General features: G+C 38.8%; 2 protein-coding genes across 4 annotated transcripts in view; both read left to right on the top strand.

Moving 5' to 3' along the window:
* The first annotated feature begins 867 nt into the window (after positions 1-867).
* On the top strand, positions 868-2,538 carry LOC141002315 (cytochrome c-b-like). Its single transcript, XM_073473607.1, has 3 exons — positions 868-1,032; positions 1,673-1,851; positions 1,956-2,538. The coding sequence occupies exons 2-3, from the start codon at positions 1,680-1,682 to the stop codon at positions 2,099-2,101; spliced, it is 318 nt and encodes a 105-aa protein (XP_073329708.1). The 5' UTR covers positions 868-1,032; positions 1,673-1,679; the 3' UTR covers positions 2,102-2,538.
* A 2,497-nt stretch (positions 2,539-5,035) lies between these two features.
* pde11a (phosphodiesterase 11a) overlaps positions 5,036-16,689 on the top strand; it is a 40,343-nt gene continuing 28,689 nt past the window's right edge. The window contains exons 1-3 of one of the 3 annotated variants that reach the window (XM_073473996.1): positions 5,036-5,174; positions 5,226-5,860; positions 6,521-6,679. In XM_073473996.1, the coding sequence (XP_073330097.1) occupies positions 5,036-5,174; positions 5,226-5,860; positions 6,521-6,679 (933 nt within the window). Of the gene's footprint in view, positions 5,861-6,520; positions 6,680-16,689 lie in introns of all 3 variants that reach the window. The other 2 variants (XM_073473997.1, XM_073473995.1) reach the window with 2 other exon arrangements.

A 16,689-nucleotide genomic window follows, 5' to 3' on the forward strand; every position in this document is an offset into this window, starting at 1 on the left:
AAAGAGAGGAAATGGGCTATTAAGGTAATTTAAAAAAGAGTGTAATTAGCTTATCTGTCGAACAAGTCAAAATCCACAGGTCCTGCAACAAGTACAACATGGTGATGTAACGTTTAGAGGAGAGACAAGGTGACCTCAGTGAAAGCATCAAACATACTGTACTGATATCCTCCACTGAATATAGAGAAGCAGGCCTTCAGACCTTAATACAGGAGGCCATCTTCATTTAGTTATTTGAATGGGCCAAGTGATACGTGACTGTGTGTGCGTGTTCAGTGCTCCATTAGTTAATGACGCACCACTTCCATGGTATCTGGTAAACTGGTTTACCAGGGATTTCCACACACAGATGGGTTTATGGCGAGTATTGTATGAATAGAAAAGTAATCTTAGAGGCAAACCATGGGCTAGTGTGAGCCGTAAACTCTTCTCATCTGTCCGTGTCTGTCTCAAAAATGGTCGGGTATCAGATTTCATGTCTGGCTTTTGGTTACCCAACCTGAACTCTGACATGCTCCAGAATAACCTTTGTCCTCAAGGGCAGACTTTTCCATTGAAATGGAGAAGAAAACTGAGGCTGTTACATGTTCACACTGGTGGAGAATAAGGAGGCCATTAGTCCCAACTTGAATCAAATAACATTTTTTAGCTCATTGGTATGATTGTGCCTCTGTGTCTGATAATAGACAAACGCGTTATGTTACTCTGTGGTTTGTGTCCAGTGAAGGCAGCTGATAAAATGTGAAGGGTAATATGTTTGTTAATGATTAATGGCATAAAAAAGAAACATGTATGTGGTGGGAATGTCAAGTCTTAACATTGCGCAATCTGATAAGAAAAGTCATTGAACACCCGTCTGTCGTAAAGGATGATGAAACAGGTCAGCTGACTGGTGACGTTTTAACCGGGAGACCTTCACTGGGAGGAAGCACATTTCTGTGAATCAGTGGTCTGGTGACGGAGCCGGCAAGACGACTAAAAAAGCCGAGGATTTCAGTCTCAGTACGTCGTGTGAACACATATTAAGAAAAGGTAAGAAGCTCATCATCAAGTTATCAAGCTTTTGTGGTGGTTATTCTTTGTTTAATGTCTTTCCATGCGACTTAAATCGCACTTTGCCGGGTCGTTTCATGGAAAACGTGGTCTACCGACTGCCACTGTTTCCGGACAATACGTGAGGATACTATATGTCTTATGTAAGAAGCTTAATCACATGTTTACTATTAAAAACATGTCGCAATCTAACTTACAGTCGACACTATTTGTATATCGGGCAGAAGTTTGTGCCTGTAGTTGGGCCTATGTAACGCTTTTTCCTATTTTTTACACAGTAAGCCCATCTACCGTTTCTGATCATTTTTCGCTGTGATTCATTATATTGAGGAGTTAGTAAACGTCTGGAGATAGTAATTGTTTTAATTGTATCATAGAAACTATGATCTTCAGGGTGAGGTTACCAAAGTCCGTTTTGTAACAATGCCAGCGGCTCGTTGGTTGCACAACTAGGGGAGCGAGCCCCCCCTTGTGGCTGGATGAAGATAGTCTCTTTTTTTCAATCTTGTTAACCAAAGGCAGCCAAGGAAAGTAACAAATCAAAATGTAAACTAATTTAACTGGAGTCAGTAATAGTTACCAATAATGTGAAGCTAATGAAGTTTGTTTTCCTCTTCAGAGAAACCATGCCTGTAGACCTCGCCAAAGGAAAGAAGGCATTCGTCCAGAAGTGTGCCCAGTGTCATACTCTGGAGCAGGGTGGAAAGCATAAGGTTGGGCCCAACCTTTGGGGTCTGTTTGGACGCAAAACAGGCCAGGCAGAGGGCTACTCCTACACTGATGCCAACAAAAGCAAAGGTAAATACTGGTCATGTGTATGTACAGTATATGAGCAGCTCTGATGATCGTGCTATGTGGCTTAAACACTTTTCTCCACTTTTTCTGCTCACCTTTAATTCCAGGCATTACTTGGGATGACGACACCCTGATGATTTACTTGGAGAACCCAAAGAAATACATTCCAGGAACAAAAATGATCTTCGCTGGCATCAAGAAGAAGAATGAGCGAGCTGACCTTATAGCCTACATCAAGTCTGCAACTTCATAAGGAACTCTTAATCTGCGTAGTTTTGCCAATTTTTGTGTCCTTACAAACAAGAGGTCGGGACTCTTCATTCGTTCAAGATCAGGCAGAATGAGGAACAGTCTGAGAAGTGTTGGCATGATACGTTTGTCACAGCTGTGCCTCTGTTTCTGACATGATCCTCCTTTTGTGGTGGAGTAAATAATATCCCCTGGTTTTAACAGGTTACTTTTTAACATAAATTATTGAACCATATACTGTGTTTCAGAATGTGAGGACTGAAAGCTGTGTAGTACGTTTTCCAATTAACTGTCATCCAATATTTTGTTTTCTCAGTAGTTTCTTGGTTTATAATCAAGTTGTCTTAATGATTGTCTGTTCTGAGAATGAATGATGAAACCTCAGTCTTTTCTTATGTCATTTTTGATTTACAAGTTGAATAAAATCGACACTAAATGTTATTCTTTTGGTAACTTACAATATATACCTGGAACCAAATTGGACACGCATACTATGTATTTTCAAATATGCTGGAGTGTGTGCATGTCTTAATCATTTTCCAACTCAGTGGAAGTAGATAAATATTTAATCTGTCTACATTGTATATTTATACAACCAGTACCTCATCATTGGAATACCTATAGTGTGACCTAGGTGTATTATGTGACATACATCTGTTTGTTTTTCTCAGAGTAGTTTGTCCCTCTAAATGAAGTGACTTAGAAGTTGTAGCATTAGAGTCTATTAGTATTTGGAAGATGATATGCAAGTCACAAATGCTGCATGTTTTTGATAATGTTGGTTATACTATAAGTTGTTTGGCCCGAGTAAAGTTGAAAACTCCATGAAGGAATACAGATGTTGACTGGCAAACGGTTACAGTTAAGATTTTTGTTTAGGCCATGTCTGCATGTTGACAAGATGTGGTAAAAAAACCGTGTTGTAAAAAGTATCCAAAAGTCATACTTGACTTGAAGTAAAGATACCAAGTTAAAATATTACTTTGCTAGAAGTGAATGTTGCCCGTATGAATAGTAGTTGAGTAAAAGTATCTGACACTAAATATACTAAAACTAATAAGTATAAGAAGTAATTCTGGCAATAAATGTATCTTAATATCAAAAAATCAAATAAAAATAAATGGTCGCACTAACATGTATGTACATACTGTATAATATTGACTGATTCTCCACTTGGACAATTATTTGATCCAATATTCAGCATTTTTCCGATTAACAGAATCATTAAATTAAAAAAGAAAAAATCCCAGTAAGATAAAATACACTGCTCTAGTTAGGGATATGGGCGCATATGTGCATGGATCTGCAATAAAAGTCCAATGAAATGTATTGCATTCACAAAACACAAATTATAAAATCAGATATGTCACAGAATAAACAATCGAGTGAAACCCTAAAATAACCCAATATCCCTAACTAATTTTGAGTAGTGTGATTTAAAAATGGTCTAGTTTGTCTCTGAGGTAGCATGTTATCTGCAAAGTTACTAGTAACTAAAGCTATCAAATAAATGTAGTTTAAAAATTACAGTATTTGTCTCCAAAATGTGGAAAAGGTAGTATAAAGTAGCAGAAAATGGACATTTTCAAGTACAAGTATCTCAAAATTGTACTCAAGTACAGTACTTGAGTAAATAAACTTCATTACATTCCACCACTGGTAAAAGACAATACGGTTAAGGCTTGGTTATATAACCTAGTAGTAAAAATCAAAGTTTGTCTTATTCATAATTCTTGCTATGATTCTGTATTTAATGTGCTGTTGAAGTGTTAATGTAAAGGACAAGGGGGCCCATGATGGACAACAGCAAAATCTGTTCATCCATCAAAAATTGGACTGTTTGTGATATTTTCCCAGTCCAACCTGTGGAGTATAGCTCCCTCTAGCGTCCACATGTCCCACCTGCACACAGATTCATTAATAATACTGTCTGAAGGAATTTGATTCTCTGACGTCCTCCTGCCAATAAAAGTCGCTGTTACATAATTACATGATACAGACCAACCGGTGCAGATTCCACATTTGCCAAAGTTTGAAACTGATGTATTGTCGACCTGCTGTATCTGTCACATACTGTGAAACACATTTTTCCTCAGGCGACAGTCATTCACTTTGATTACTCCTGTCAGCCAGCGGTGCCATTACAAGCCATGGCAGTGAATGCAGATGCAGAATCCATTGTGTTTGACGCTACTGAAGCACACTCTCATTAAATTATAACCCCCCTACATGGCGGTCTTTTGCTCTGAAGAAGCCCTTTTTTAATCTAGAGTAGCACCGGATGATTGCTGAAAGTAATGATCATTAACATCCACTGTAATCCACCATCTTTATATCTTTATTTACTGTACAGTTCAGTGTGCAACATATATTATTCATGCTGATATGGAAGATAAATCCCCCCTAATTATTATCATTATCATCATCCTCATTCTCATCATCATCATCATCACACTCTGTAAGGAGGCCAAACGTTCAAATGTCCAGAGGGCTGACTGCTGAAGCAACCCGGAGCTCCTGTCTGTGTGACGAGGCGAGCGTCAGCGGGACCGAGCCAACCACAGCCAGCTTCATTTGCACACAAGTAGACCCATTTGACGGTGATGCTCGGTAGTGGCTCTCGGTGAGATACCCAATCCCTGTGATGGTCTACGAAAGCCCCACTTCGCTTCCACGCTGCTTTGCTCGGATTTGCTTTTAATTCCTTTTAAAACTGTGTGGAGATGCTGCGGAGGAAGATGCTGGCACGCACAGGGAGTCTCCATCCTGGAGACTGGATGTAGCCAGAGCCCCCAGGGGTGTTTCCTGTATAACGCATCTTGGAAGTTGGGTATTCAGGTGATTCTCTCTACTTTAACCCTCAGTAAAGCCTCATAGATGATATTTCTCTGCGCGACTTCATGGATTTGGTTCACTGAGGACCAGCTGAAGAACAGACATGGCAGTACCAAATATGGTGTTCTCTGACGTGGAAACTTTTCTGGACTCGCATCCCGAGTTATTCGAGGACTACCTGAACAGAAAGGGGAATTATAGCATGGTGGAGAAATGGCTCAAGAATCACCAGGCGAGCAAAAGTCCGGCGGCTGCAGCTCCAGCTCCTGCTCCTGCTCCAGCTCCTGCTCCAGCTCCCGCCGAGCCGAGAGAGGAGAAGAGTAACGCGTGCAAGGACAGCTGGGCGAGCAAATGTGATGGTCTGCAAAGGAGAGCCTCGCAGAAGGAGCTGCGCAAAACTTTCGCCAGATCCAAGGCCATCAATGTCAACAGGACATACGACGAATATGTGAATTCAAGGGCCCAGGAGCCCCTGACGAGCATGAGGAGGAGAGCTCTGCTGAGGAAAGCCAGCTCTCTGCCCCCGACCACTGCGCACATACTGAGCGCACTGCTGGAGTCCAGAGTCAACATCCCCCAGTACCCTTCCACAGCCGTGGATTTTAAATATTACCTCAAAGAACACAACGAAAGAGAGTTCTTCCTGGAGCTTGTAAAAGACATATCTAACGACTTGGATCTAACGAGTCTCAGCTACAAAATCCTCGTGTTTGTTTGTATTATGGTCGACGCAGACCGGTGCTCCTTGTTTTTAGTGGAGGGGACGGGCAACAAGAAGACACTAGTGTCCAAATTCTTTGACGTGCATGCGGGCACCACAGTTTTACCCTCAATGAATTCAGATGAAGTGCAGGTGCCGTGGGGGAAAGGAATCATTGGATATGTGGCCGAACACGGAGAGACCGTGAACATTCCTGACGCATATCAGGTGCCCGCTCCTCTTTGTGCATGCATGCATGCGTGTGTGCATTTGCATGAGTCACAGAAAAAGAGAGGCTGAGGCAGGGAGACAGATCATTCACTCTCAAGTCTGTCATTTTATCTGTCACCGGTAATTGATCATCAATCAAACTGCGTAACAGAGCCAGCCCCATAAGCCAGCTGGACAGAGCTCTCCTCAAACCACACATAGACACAGAACACCGCTGAGTTATAAGAATAAGAGCAGAGATATCATTCTCTCTCTTGCTTTTGCAATCCCACTGTGTGATTTGAGGAGAGTAAGTTAAAAACTAGATTAGTCTTACATGATAGCTGCAAGGACAGCACGTTGCCTTATGATGCCAGCAGCCCCTTCATCAAGAAAAGTCTAAGCAGACCTCTTCTTCCTGCTGGACCAAACATTTACAGTAATAAATATAAAGTGCTTCCTCGGGCACCACTTTTTTCAAGTCTGACATTTGTCAGAGCAAAGTTTCACATAAAAGTTATAAAATATGCTGCTGTCCTAGATGTTTTGTTTGTAAGACATGGAGTCCTGATGAGCTGTACGTTTTACTGCACTGTCATCTGAAAGTAAAAAAAAACGCATCTTCGCAATAAGTGCTTACATTGTGTCTTCATTTTGCACTCTCCCTGTGGATTGCAGGATCGTCGGTTCAGCGATGAAATTGACAAGCTGACAGGGTACAAAACCAAGTCTCTCTTGTGCATGCCCATTCGCAACAGTGACGGAGAGATCATTGGAGTTGCTCAGGCCATCAACAAGTCTTCAAGTGGAGCACTCTTCACTGAAGATGATGAAAAGGTAAGTTGATGACTATAGTTGTGAGAATAAATGAGGATTGCTCTTGCTGGTAATGCTAATGCATTGTTGCCTGCTTGCGAGTAGGGTTTGGTACACATTTGTACCGATACGCTTGGGAACCGGTATTGGTACAGGTATCAGTATCATATCGGACTGGAACAACATGAGACCGGATTGGTGCTGTTGAACCGGTATCGATTCAAATGTGATTGGTACCTGACCTTTGTACAGAGGAGATGAAGATCATTTTATATTTTTCTTTGTTTTCATTCTGATACGTTGTCTTGACTTACAACCAGTTACTATCGCCTCAGTCCATGTGTAATTGTTTCCTGCTCATTTAAAAGATAGACTTATATCTTCACAGAGGTTTTTGTATCTCTGAATCAAACAACTTTATCAAGCACACAACAGATAAAAATAATATTTGGGGCATTCTTGGTTCAAGGTATTTCTAAGTTGTGTATAAATAGAATCAGTACTGACGCAGGGCTTCAGACTAACTTTTTGGTGCTTGTGACGGAAAATATTTTGAATATGAATGTAAGGCGCACTGGTACGACCAATTCAAATGTTTAGTCACACTTAACACAATTTTGGGTGCATGTGCGACCAAAAAAGCCGCACCTTGGAGTCCTGTTATAAGTAAAGGTCACCTTATTCGAGGAACAAATGACAATTTTCTAGTTTGGTTTCCAGACAATTTCTAGCCACATCTGCTGCTATGGATAGCACAGACATTTTGTTCATATGTATATTCATGCCAGAGAATGAATCACGATGACTTGTGATCCTTTTTGCTTTCTTGCCACTATAAGGTTGACATTTTTGTGTTTAAAAGAAATGTCTCCACATGACAAAATTTGGAACAGGTTTTCATGGTTGCTGGAGGATTTATCTCAATCACTTTGGTGATCCTCTGACTGGCTTGATGATTTTTGCTCAGAGTAAAATGTTTTGACAGCTTGGATTAGAAGCAATGAATGCTGGTACAGACATTATCCTCACTGGAGAACATACAATATCTAGGTATCTAGGTGATACCTTAAATTTTTCCTTTAGCGCCATCATCAGGTCAAACTTTATTTTAATTTTTTTTATTTTTTAATATTTTGGTTAAAGTGACTACGAGGAACTTCTAAGTGTTTATGAAACAGTCTCGTGATTACTCTGATGATTATAAATGACCTGTAACAGCAAACGAGACCATCAGTGAAAAGACTGCTATTTTATATAGTTATTATTAATGCCTGTGCTCGGGTCCGATCACATATAAAATCACATATAAATACATCACCTCATTGTGATCCATCCTGTGTCTGTCACTTGCTTCCAAAACAAATGCACGCGCCGCCAGCACATGCTAGCAAAGATCTTTGCAGCAGCAGGCGCTGGTGTCGTACCGCTTTTGTCAAAAGGGGTCGCTAGAATCAACAAAAACTGAAAGTTCCACGTTTTTGTTGTAATGCTGACGTTAGCACTCAGGCACTATTGAGGCAAAGTAAAACTTTCCAGAGCTGCTAGTGTGACTTTAGACTCTCGTTTTCATTGCAGTACAGTGAAGTATAACTCAGAGGAAAGAACAGGCCTGCAGTGAAATGATCATAGTCTTCATGATTAATGTGTGGCATTTCAGGGATGTTGCTCTGTTTTTTTTAGGCAAGTTCTGTTACGTGGTGTTAGTGGTACACAAGCAGAGGGCTGTAGTGATGTCATGTTTCATTGCTGTCAGTGTTGGTGTACTCAGGAGTTTGCAGTAGAAGATTTATATAAAAAAAATAAAGATGAATTTGTCGAGATTAAAAAGAGGATTTTCTCATGTTATGATTTGGCTTATGACCTGCAAGCATGGGTCATGCTACAGAACATTTCATTCATTTTTTGTTAGATAAACCTTTCTGTGACCTAATATTCATACTGAGATGCCATTTTGTGTTTACCTTATTATTTGAGTTGCTGAGTAAATCAGAGATGTGGGTAAAGAATCATTGCTAGAGTTGTTATTTGGGAATTTACTTTAGAAAAGGGGTGGAATGATGAAAGATTTTAGTGTGGACACGATAAAAACACTCACAATAAGATGATTCGTGGTGAATTTTCGTTATTGGGATAATCTTGAATCTAGATAATCGTGAATATTCTCACAAGAATTAATTGAAAAAGCTGTCTAGCTCGCTCACATACAGTCCTAAATTGGTTTCCTGATTTGATCTGAAATGCCTAAGCCTGTCACCATTGCTGAATGCATGGCTTACACATTGTATCCTGTGATTCCAATATGTTGAAGTGAAATTTTAGCTTTTATTTGAAAGTTTTAAGAATATTTTGATGATTATCGGGATAATATCGTGAAACGCAATGATGTTGGAGAGGATAATTGATAGGACATTTTCATATCGTCCAATGCCTACTTTAGGAATGCTAAGTTTGACTTTATTTATGTATATTCAGAGTACAATGTATACTAGCTGTCCAGTGCACAATACTGAGCAAAAATTCATTCTGAAAAGTGTAAATTACAGTTATTAAATAATATTTTTTGGCATTATTGAAATTATGTATAATTAAACATTAAACCATTTTATTTACTGGCCTTTGGTTGTTGTATCATTTTATATTTTAATCAGATTTGGCCATTTTAATATATACATATTAATATGTGACGATGATATTTTTCAGATATTGTCACATATTGTCACATATTAAATATGGCTCATGCTGCTTTTGTCTTTTCCGCCTGCATGCTTTCTTTTCAAACTGAATATTTCACGTGACATAAACAGCAGGTACTGTTTGCTCTTCCACTGTATGTCCCTGTGTCCAAACTGCTAAATAATATTTATTTTTTAAAGAATTGCTCCAGCTCAGTCTGACATGTAGCATATTTGCCCTCAGTCTGTGTCTCAGTGCTCAGTTTCTAGCACAGCCTGTCTCTCGGCATCATCACATTTTCCTCAGGCAGTATCTTCCAAAGGACCTTGTTGTAATGCCACCAAGAATAACAACTGTGTAGAAGCTGTGCAGAATCTGTAATTGGTTAGTGCTTTACTTGTGTGCTTAGCGGGACAGCCAGGGTGTCAGATTTTGACTTGGTGTCACCATTTATAATTCACCATTTATGTGATGTTTGAGTGGTTGCCAAACAGTTAAGGCCAGCAAAATATTGATCAATGGCCACAGATCAGGTTGGTACTAGGCAGGTTCCAGGTGTGAATGTGTGTACAGGATAAAAATTGAGAGAAGTTGCTATGATCTATCCACAGATATTCTATTTTTGTTCAGACGTATTATGATCCAAGAGGACTGAAGCAACGCTCTTGGATGACTACTATTTATTATTTTATCCCTTTGTGAATCAGCTCAGTCTGTAAACAGATCAGTCAAGTTGGCAGTTGCAACAAAACACATAGACACAGATGTCTATGAATGAATATAACATACAAATATGATAAGTCAAAGCAGTAGGTGGGGGTGTTACATCTCAGGGACGGTTTGTGTCTGAGGGATTGTTTATTTGACTTTTCACCATCATCAGAGAGGCACGAGGAGCACGTGTTTAGTCCGTCAGCACACTTGACTAGATGTAGCAGAAAGGCGGTGACAAGCGTTACATTGACTTCCTCTGTTATTGCAGCCACTAGCCCCTAAAGGGGAAAAAGATGAAACATGAAAGCACAAAGCTAGTTGTGCTTTTATTTTACAGATGGGTTTGACTGTAGTTTATTTTATTTAAAGTATGTTTTTCTCTGTTGGAGCTCTGCTGTCGAGATTACATCTCTACACACTCTATCCATTGTTCATAATAGATGCAGATTATGAATTCTTTTTTTCTCTCCAATGTTTTGCGTACGTTTCACATTGCATTAACATCACACTAATGCCTGGGATGGCTACAGCTGAATTAGTAATGAAATGCAATGCTAGCATCAGAGAACACAGTAAGCTTCCTGCACAGCACAGCTGCAGCTCAGCTGTTATGGAAGACCTTGTAATAAGAAAATGTATCACACTTACAAAGCATTAAATGAAACTGCAATAACAGCTGTCATTAAAGACTTTAGTGTGCATTTATTTAAACAACTGCTCTTTATGTACTTTATATTGCTGGTTTTAAATCCCATGCTGCTTTAATTATGTTGTGTTGCTACCCTGTAGGACTGGTGTCATTTGGGGAGCTGGGATTATGGTATACTTAATGGTATACTTAAGTGTATAAGCTGACCCCATCATGCTATCTCTACATCTTTCTTTATTATCTTGATTTAACTTTAAATTAACTTTGCTTTTCTTTTGATACATTTTACACTAAATGTATCATTCAGGACATTTTCATGAATTTTCTTTGAATGGGATGCAAGTTCCCCAAAATGTAGGTGTGTTTGCCAGTTTTAACACCTCTGCAAGTCGATTGTCAAACAGCATTCTCCCTCTGGCTGCCAAACTTCCTGTTAAATTGGCACAAAGCATTGCCGTAATAGCAGCTTTCACAAAATTTGCCAATGAAAATCAAGAGACCACAATTTGTGCTTGGAGCCACATGTTTTTAATACGTTCCTGCAGGATATCAAATCAGATTTATACAGTGCTTGATTCTGAACTGGTTCATTACAAAGTTCTTCATATAAAAATGAGATTTGTAATGTGGATGACATACTGCACAGTGGGGACCCCAAACAATAGAGGCACACCTGTAGTGGTGGGGTGATTAAGGGCTTTTACTGAAGCTAAGTATTGACTAATTCTTCCGTTTCTAATATTGCCTTGTTTTAAGAACTTAGAGGGGTGCTTCTGAGATGATTTGGATTCTTTGTGCAACCAGTAGACATTTTAATTTTGTAATTTCACTTTTGTTTTATGAAACCTGGTGCAATACACAGACATTTTTATTTCAAAGTAACAAAAAGAGGATATTTTGTTTCAAAGTGAAAATAGAAGAGGACCTAAAACTGTACCTTGTGGGACACCAAAGTAGGAGATTTCTGCCTACTGCAACAAATTGTGATATCTTACTGGATAACTCTCAAAACAAGAGACTGTGATACCAACTAAGAACACATACAGCCAGATATAAGGCTGATAATGTTTGTTGGTTGCCTTGGTTAGAGCCATTTCTCTGCATGTAGGATACGCACATATATGAATTAAGGTAATGTGTGTCCAACAGACAAGACTGTGTGATTGTATAATGAGTGTTTACAGAAAAAAAGTCTAGTTTTTAGTGAAACAAATACACAGTGATTCATAGCAATCAAGCTCACCACCTGTGACTTCTCTGAACACTGGTTTTTACACAATGGTACATACCATTTAAATCAAGCTCCTCAAATGTAAATACATAACTCTGACTCACTTGGATCTGATCCCAACTATGTAGTGTAAAAATATAAAGAATAAAAGTCTGATGGCTATGTAGTATTGTTTTTCTTTGACCTTTTAGTGTTGGGAGCAGTTTCAAAAATCTAGTATTGTATGGTTACTGACGCTATGTAAATGAAATCTAAATTAAATTACTTACTTAAATGCTTTGTGAGCACCTGATGTTGAATAATACACAAAATAAAGGGTCACTCAAGCCTTAATAACCTGCTTTGAATGCCTGAAAGACATCATCGCACCCATTTATAACACAACTCCACCTCAGTGTAGAACAATCAGAGACACTCAGCAGAGTGCTGATCACCACCAGGTGTGTCTGGGGGCAAACTAAAGCAGTTGTTGGATCATTTGCGATTCCTACCATCTGGTTAAGGAGGGTTAGGAGTCAGCAGTCAATGGTGGTGTAAAACGGAGCAGTCAATTAAATAGGTTTTTCAGAAATTGTGAATCATAGCAACAACGTGAGGTCAGATCATACAGTCATACATGTGCACATAAATGTGAGATTAGCTTTGGACAGATAAACTCACTGACACACTGACAAACACAGACATGACCAAACGCATGGTCCCCCCCAGGCGTGATAAAAATGTTGCTCTATGGCTACGTTCATTTTGATCTTTGACTTGATATAATGAACTGTGACTCACTGCCCACTGAACAGCAGGAGAAAATCAGGGTAATTACTGCCAGTTTGGGCTTGAAGTGATAAACATTTTAAGGGGCAGGGCCGGCAACAATTCAACAAATGGAGCAGATGATATATTTATTTTCCACAAAGGATTTTTAGAAGAAGTTTTTGACAGTTTGCTGTAGCCTTCAAGAATAGTCGCCATTTCTGAGGGATGCCCAGACTTTCTAAGCACTTTGACACTAACAATAATACAGCAGAGTAGAAAACAATTCCACCATTTTTCAATAAAGAGTTAACCTTCACATGAACAGTACGTGTCAGAGATAGAGCATGTACAGACCAAAAATAGATTTCAACCATGGTTCATCTTCATTAAGCAAATCCCCCTAAATGGGCAAACGAGTGAGGAGCCTCATAATTGTACAGTGAATTTCATCTTAATCCCACACTTAAAACAAAGGGGACAAACGTTATAGAGACAAAATCAGCCAAGAAAGAAACTCATTCAACTTCTTTGATAGCTAACTGCAGAAGGTACTGACAGAAATGCCCATGAGAATCTAAGAGATACCGAGAGGTAAGGGGGCAGGATAAAAGACAAATGTGATAGATTCTCGCTCACTTTATTTGTAAAAGCTGATGTTATGGATTTGATATGTATTGCAATAATACAAATTAAACTATGCATTTTCACTTTGCTGCAGTTATTCCTCATTGATCACATTTCCTGGTCTTCAACATACAAATAAGCCCACACCATCACAATAAACACCGTAACTTAATAATTGGTACTAATTGATTACAATTTTCTAAGACATTAAATTAGTGTGTGTGTACAACTTTGTATCGAGGCCAAACGAGGTGGCAGTACACTGATGCTGATGGGGCAATGTTGATGCTTTTGTGAATAAATTCCACGACTATATCATCCTTACTGTTTGGGAAAGCAAACTCTGGTCTTAACACAAGATAAAGTCATTTTCACACTTTCTTCACCTTTATATCCTTTATTTACTATCTATTACTGAAGTATATCATATCATCAAACATTTACATTATTAGATTATAATATGAATAACTGATATTAAAGTATTTTCTTTGTATTTTCTTACAGAATTAAGTTTGAAGCATTTACAAATGCCACAAGAGCATGAATCTGAGGAGTAATAAGTATTTATAAAAACTTGATCTGTCTTGACATTACTGCGCTGATGCAAAATCCGCTGCTGGCCTCTCTTTGCTCCTGCCTTTTTCCCCCATGTACCTGTGATGTGTAGAACAGTTAAATTATTTATGAATAATAGCTATTGAGCAGCGCTTGTGGTCTTCTACAGTGTCTATTGGCTGTGTTGTATCAAAGCCCATAAATAATAGCCAGTCAAATCAATATATTTTAAATGCTAAAATTGATTGTATGAAGGATTTGTTAATCTTTTGGCGGTAGAACGGGAGAAACATTCATTTTCTGTGAAGTTACTCATATTACATTGTGTCCTTTCCACTGTTTATGTAGGTAATAACAATATAAAGCAACGACTTGCTTTGTAAGATTTGTTGAGGTGTAGATTCCTGTTGTTTAAATATTTGATGTCACCTTGAAAAGAAGCAATCATTGCTAAGTGTATTTACAATGCTGATATGCGCTTTGCTGACACAAGCTAGGGAGTCCAATATGGTATCAGAGGAAATGGAGAGCTTCATTTTGATTCCTGAGAACAATTCTTGGCTAAAACAATGATGGCTTTTCATCTTAAGCTGCAGCGTTTTAATCAACTAGTAGTTGTTATTGCTGTTGTTTCACATGGTAAATGAAGAAAGAAAGTGTTGGCTATGTAATTTTCCTTCCTGCCTCATATGAAATTTTAGTTGTAGAAAAGGAAGTCATTTAGGTCAGAGGAACTGACTGTCCCTAAGGCCTTGGCCAGTTAGTTTCATTATTAAACCACTCTTTACTGGTCAGTCTAAAGGTCTCTAGACAAAAACGTCTTGTTTGCAATGCAACCTTGTATAATGGCCTGCCTGACAGAATGTAATTAGAGAGAGCAGTGCTTTTCTTGGGTTTGCCTGGCAGATCCATAGCCAGATCCCCAAAGTCCTGTTCGCTAATGAATCTCCTCCTGCTGGGGCTATTGATGGTCACTGTCTTTCTGGAAGATCATTATTAGAAAATTCCATAGGACAGCTGAAGCAGCATTATGTATGAGCTTATTGTTCAGCGTCACGTGTTTTCCACGCCTGAAAACAATCGCATGAGGTGCTTAATTATATATAATGACTGAATGAAGTGCGTTAAGTTAATTTACTCATTAGCGTGACAGAGTGATCGTTCACGTCACATAATGATTAGAAATGTTTTTAATTTAGTGATTTAATTTCTACTTTGCATATTCTAAACTGTGTCATCATGTGCACATCAGTGCGACATGCCAGAGCAGAAGAAATGCATTTGTTCTGGTGTTGTGCACGAGTAGTTTGAATCATTAGCTGTGTCTACATGGACCTTAATATTCCACCAATAATCAGAATAAAAATGCCTCATGTAACCACCTCAATCCTCAATCCGTCCTGATCTGAATGAATTTACGATCAGATCGCGAGGGGTGGTGTAAACCTTTGGAAATCCATCCAACAGGAAAATATCAGTACCTCATAACCACATAAACGCCTAATTTGATTGTTTCTCTCTGGCTGGAATAAATATACTCTTTTATTCTAAAACGTTTTTGTCAGAGATCTTAAAAGAAGAAGAAAGAAAGAAAGAAAGAAAGAAAGAAAGAAGAGTTGTTCAAACAATTGTTTGAAAAGATGAGCGAAGCTGGAATTCATGAAACCATTGACACGTTTACAGGCAGCCTACCAACGTTACAAGGCTGAAAGTCAAAACGGAAAGGGTGGTTCTGGTTCAGCAAGAGTGTTAAGGTTAACAGTCTTCTTCTTCTTCTTCTTTTGTCATATTTCCAGCGGATTAGATGCTTCACAGCATGCTGAACAGCTTTGTCAAAAAAGTTATATAAAAAAAACACAGTAAAGCTTTCAAAATTCAACAAACCTGTAAAACCAATCAAAAACACATACATTAAAAAGAAGAGTGACAATACCATGTGATTCAAGCCCTCTTTGTAAGATCAGGTTTACACATTTCTGAGCATCAGTAGCCTGATTTATATGTATGAACATGTATGCTTCATATACGTATGCCATATATGTTCCCTTGATCTTTTCCTCCTTTGTCACTGGACTCTCTCTTCAGTATAAACAATCCGTTCTTGCCATTGTCAGCTTGCTCTTTACATTCAGATATCGGCCATACTACCATTGAAACTGTGAGATTAAAGATATGTAGCAAACCCAGGAGGATTGTAAAGAGAAATTGCAGCAATTAGAGCAGGGTTTCTCAACCTTTTCCAGTCTGTGATGCCATTTTTAGGTCTACAATTATCATGACCCCAGCAATTAGAGTTGTCAGGGTGTCATGTGAATTTATGAATCGATTGTAAGAGCACGGAAGAAGCTCCGGATGTATAATACTGAAAGTTGAATATGTTTTATATCTTTTATTAGTGCACATCAAACAAATAGAAATAGTCAGTATTAGTCTTCTCATTTCCTGCATATCTAACTCCTCATAACATCTTCCCTTACTCATGGGGACTACCTAAAAAATACTTTACGAGTTGCTCCCCAGTTATCAACACGGTGCTACAGGATGGTGTTCTTTACATGTTCATTTGTGTCTGATGAGTAACTGATACATTATCTTTTTCTAAAAGCTGAGATATCCCTGTATCAGCGGCCACAGCTGAGTAACTTCCCATTCATGTATTGTTGTAGTGTCCCTACCCTCAGGTCATGCTGAAGGCTGGTAAATATTACTGGGTTTGTTGTACTGATTGTATTGTTGACACAGCAGCCAGATGCTAAAGATAGATAGCTAAACAAAGAGGCAGAGTAAGGAAGCACACAACCTAAATTCTATTGATTCCATGTTATGGGGGCTGAG

The sequence above is a fragment of the Pagrus major genome, chromosome 9 (genome assembly GCF_040436345.1).
Source record: "Pagrus major chromosome 9, Pma_NU_1.0".
In the NCBI taxonomy this organism is placed as follows: Eukaryota; Metazoa; Chordata; class Actinopteri; order Spariformes; family Sparidae; genus Pagrus; species Pagrus major.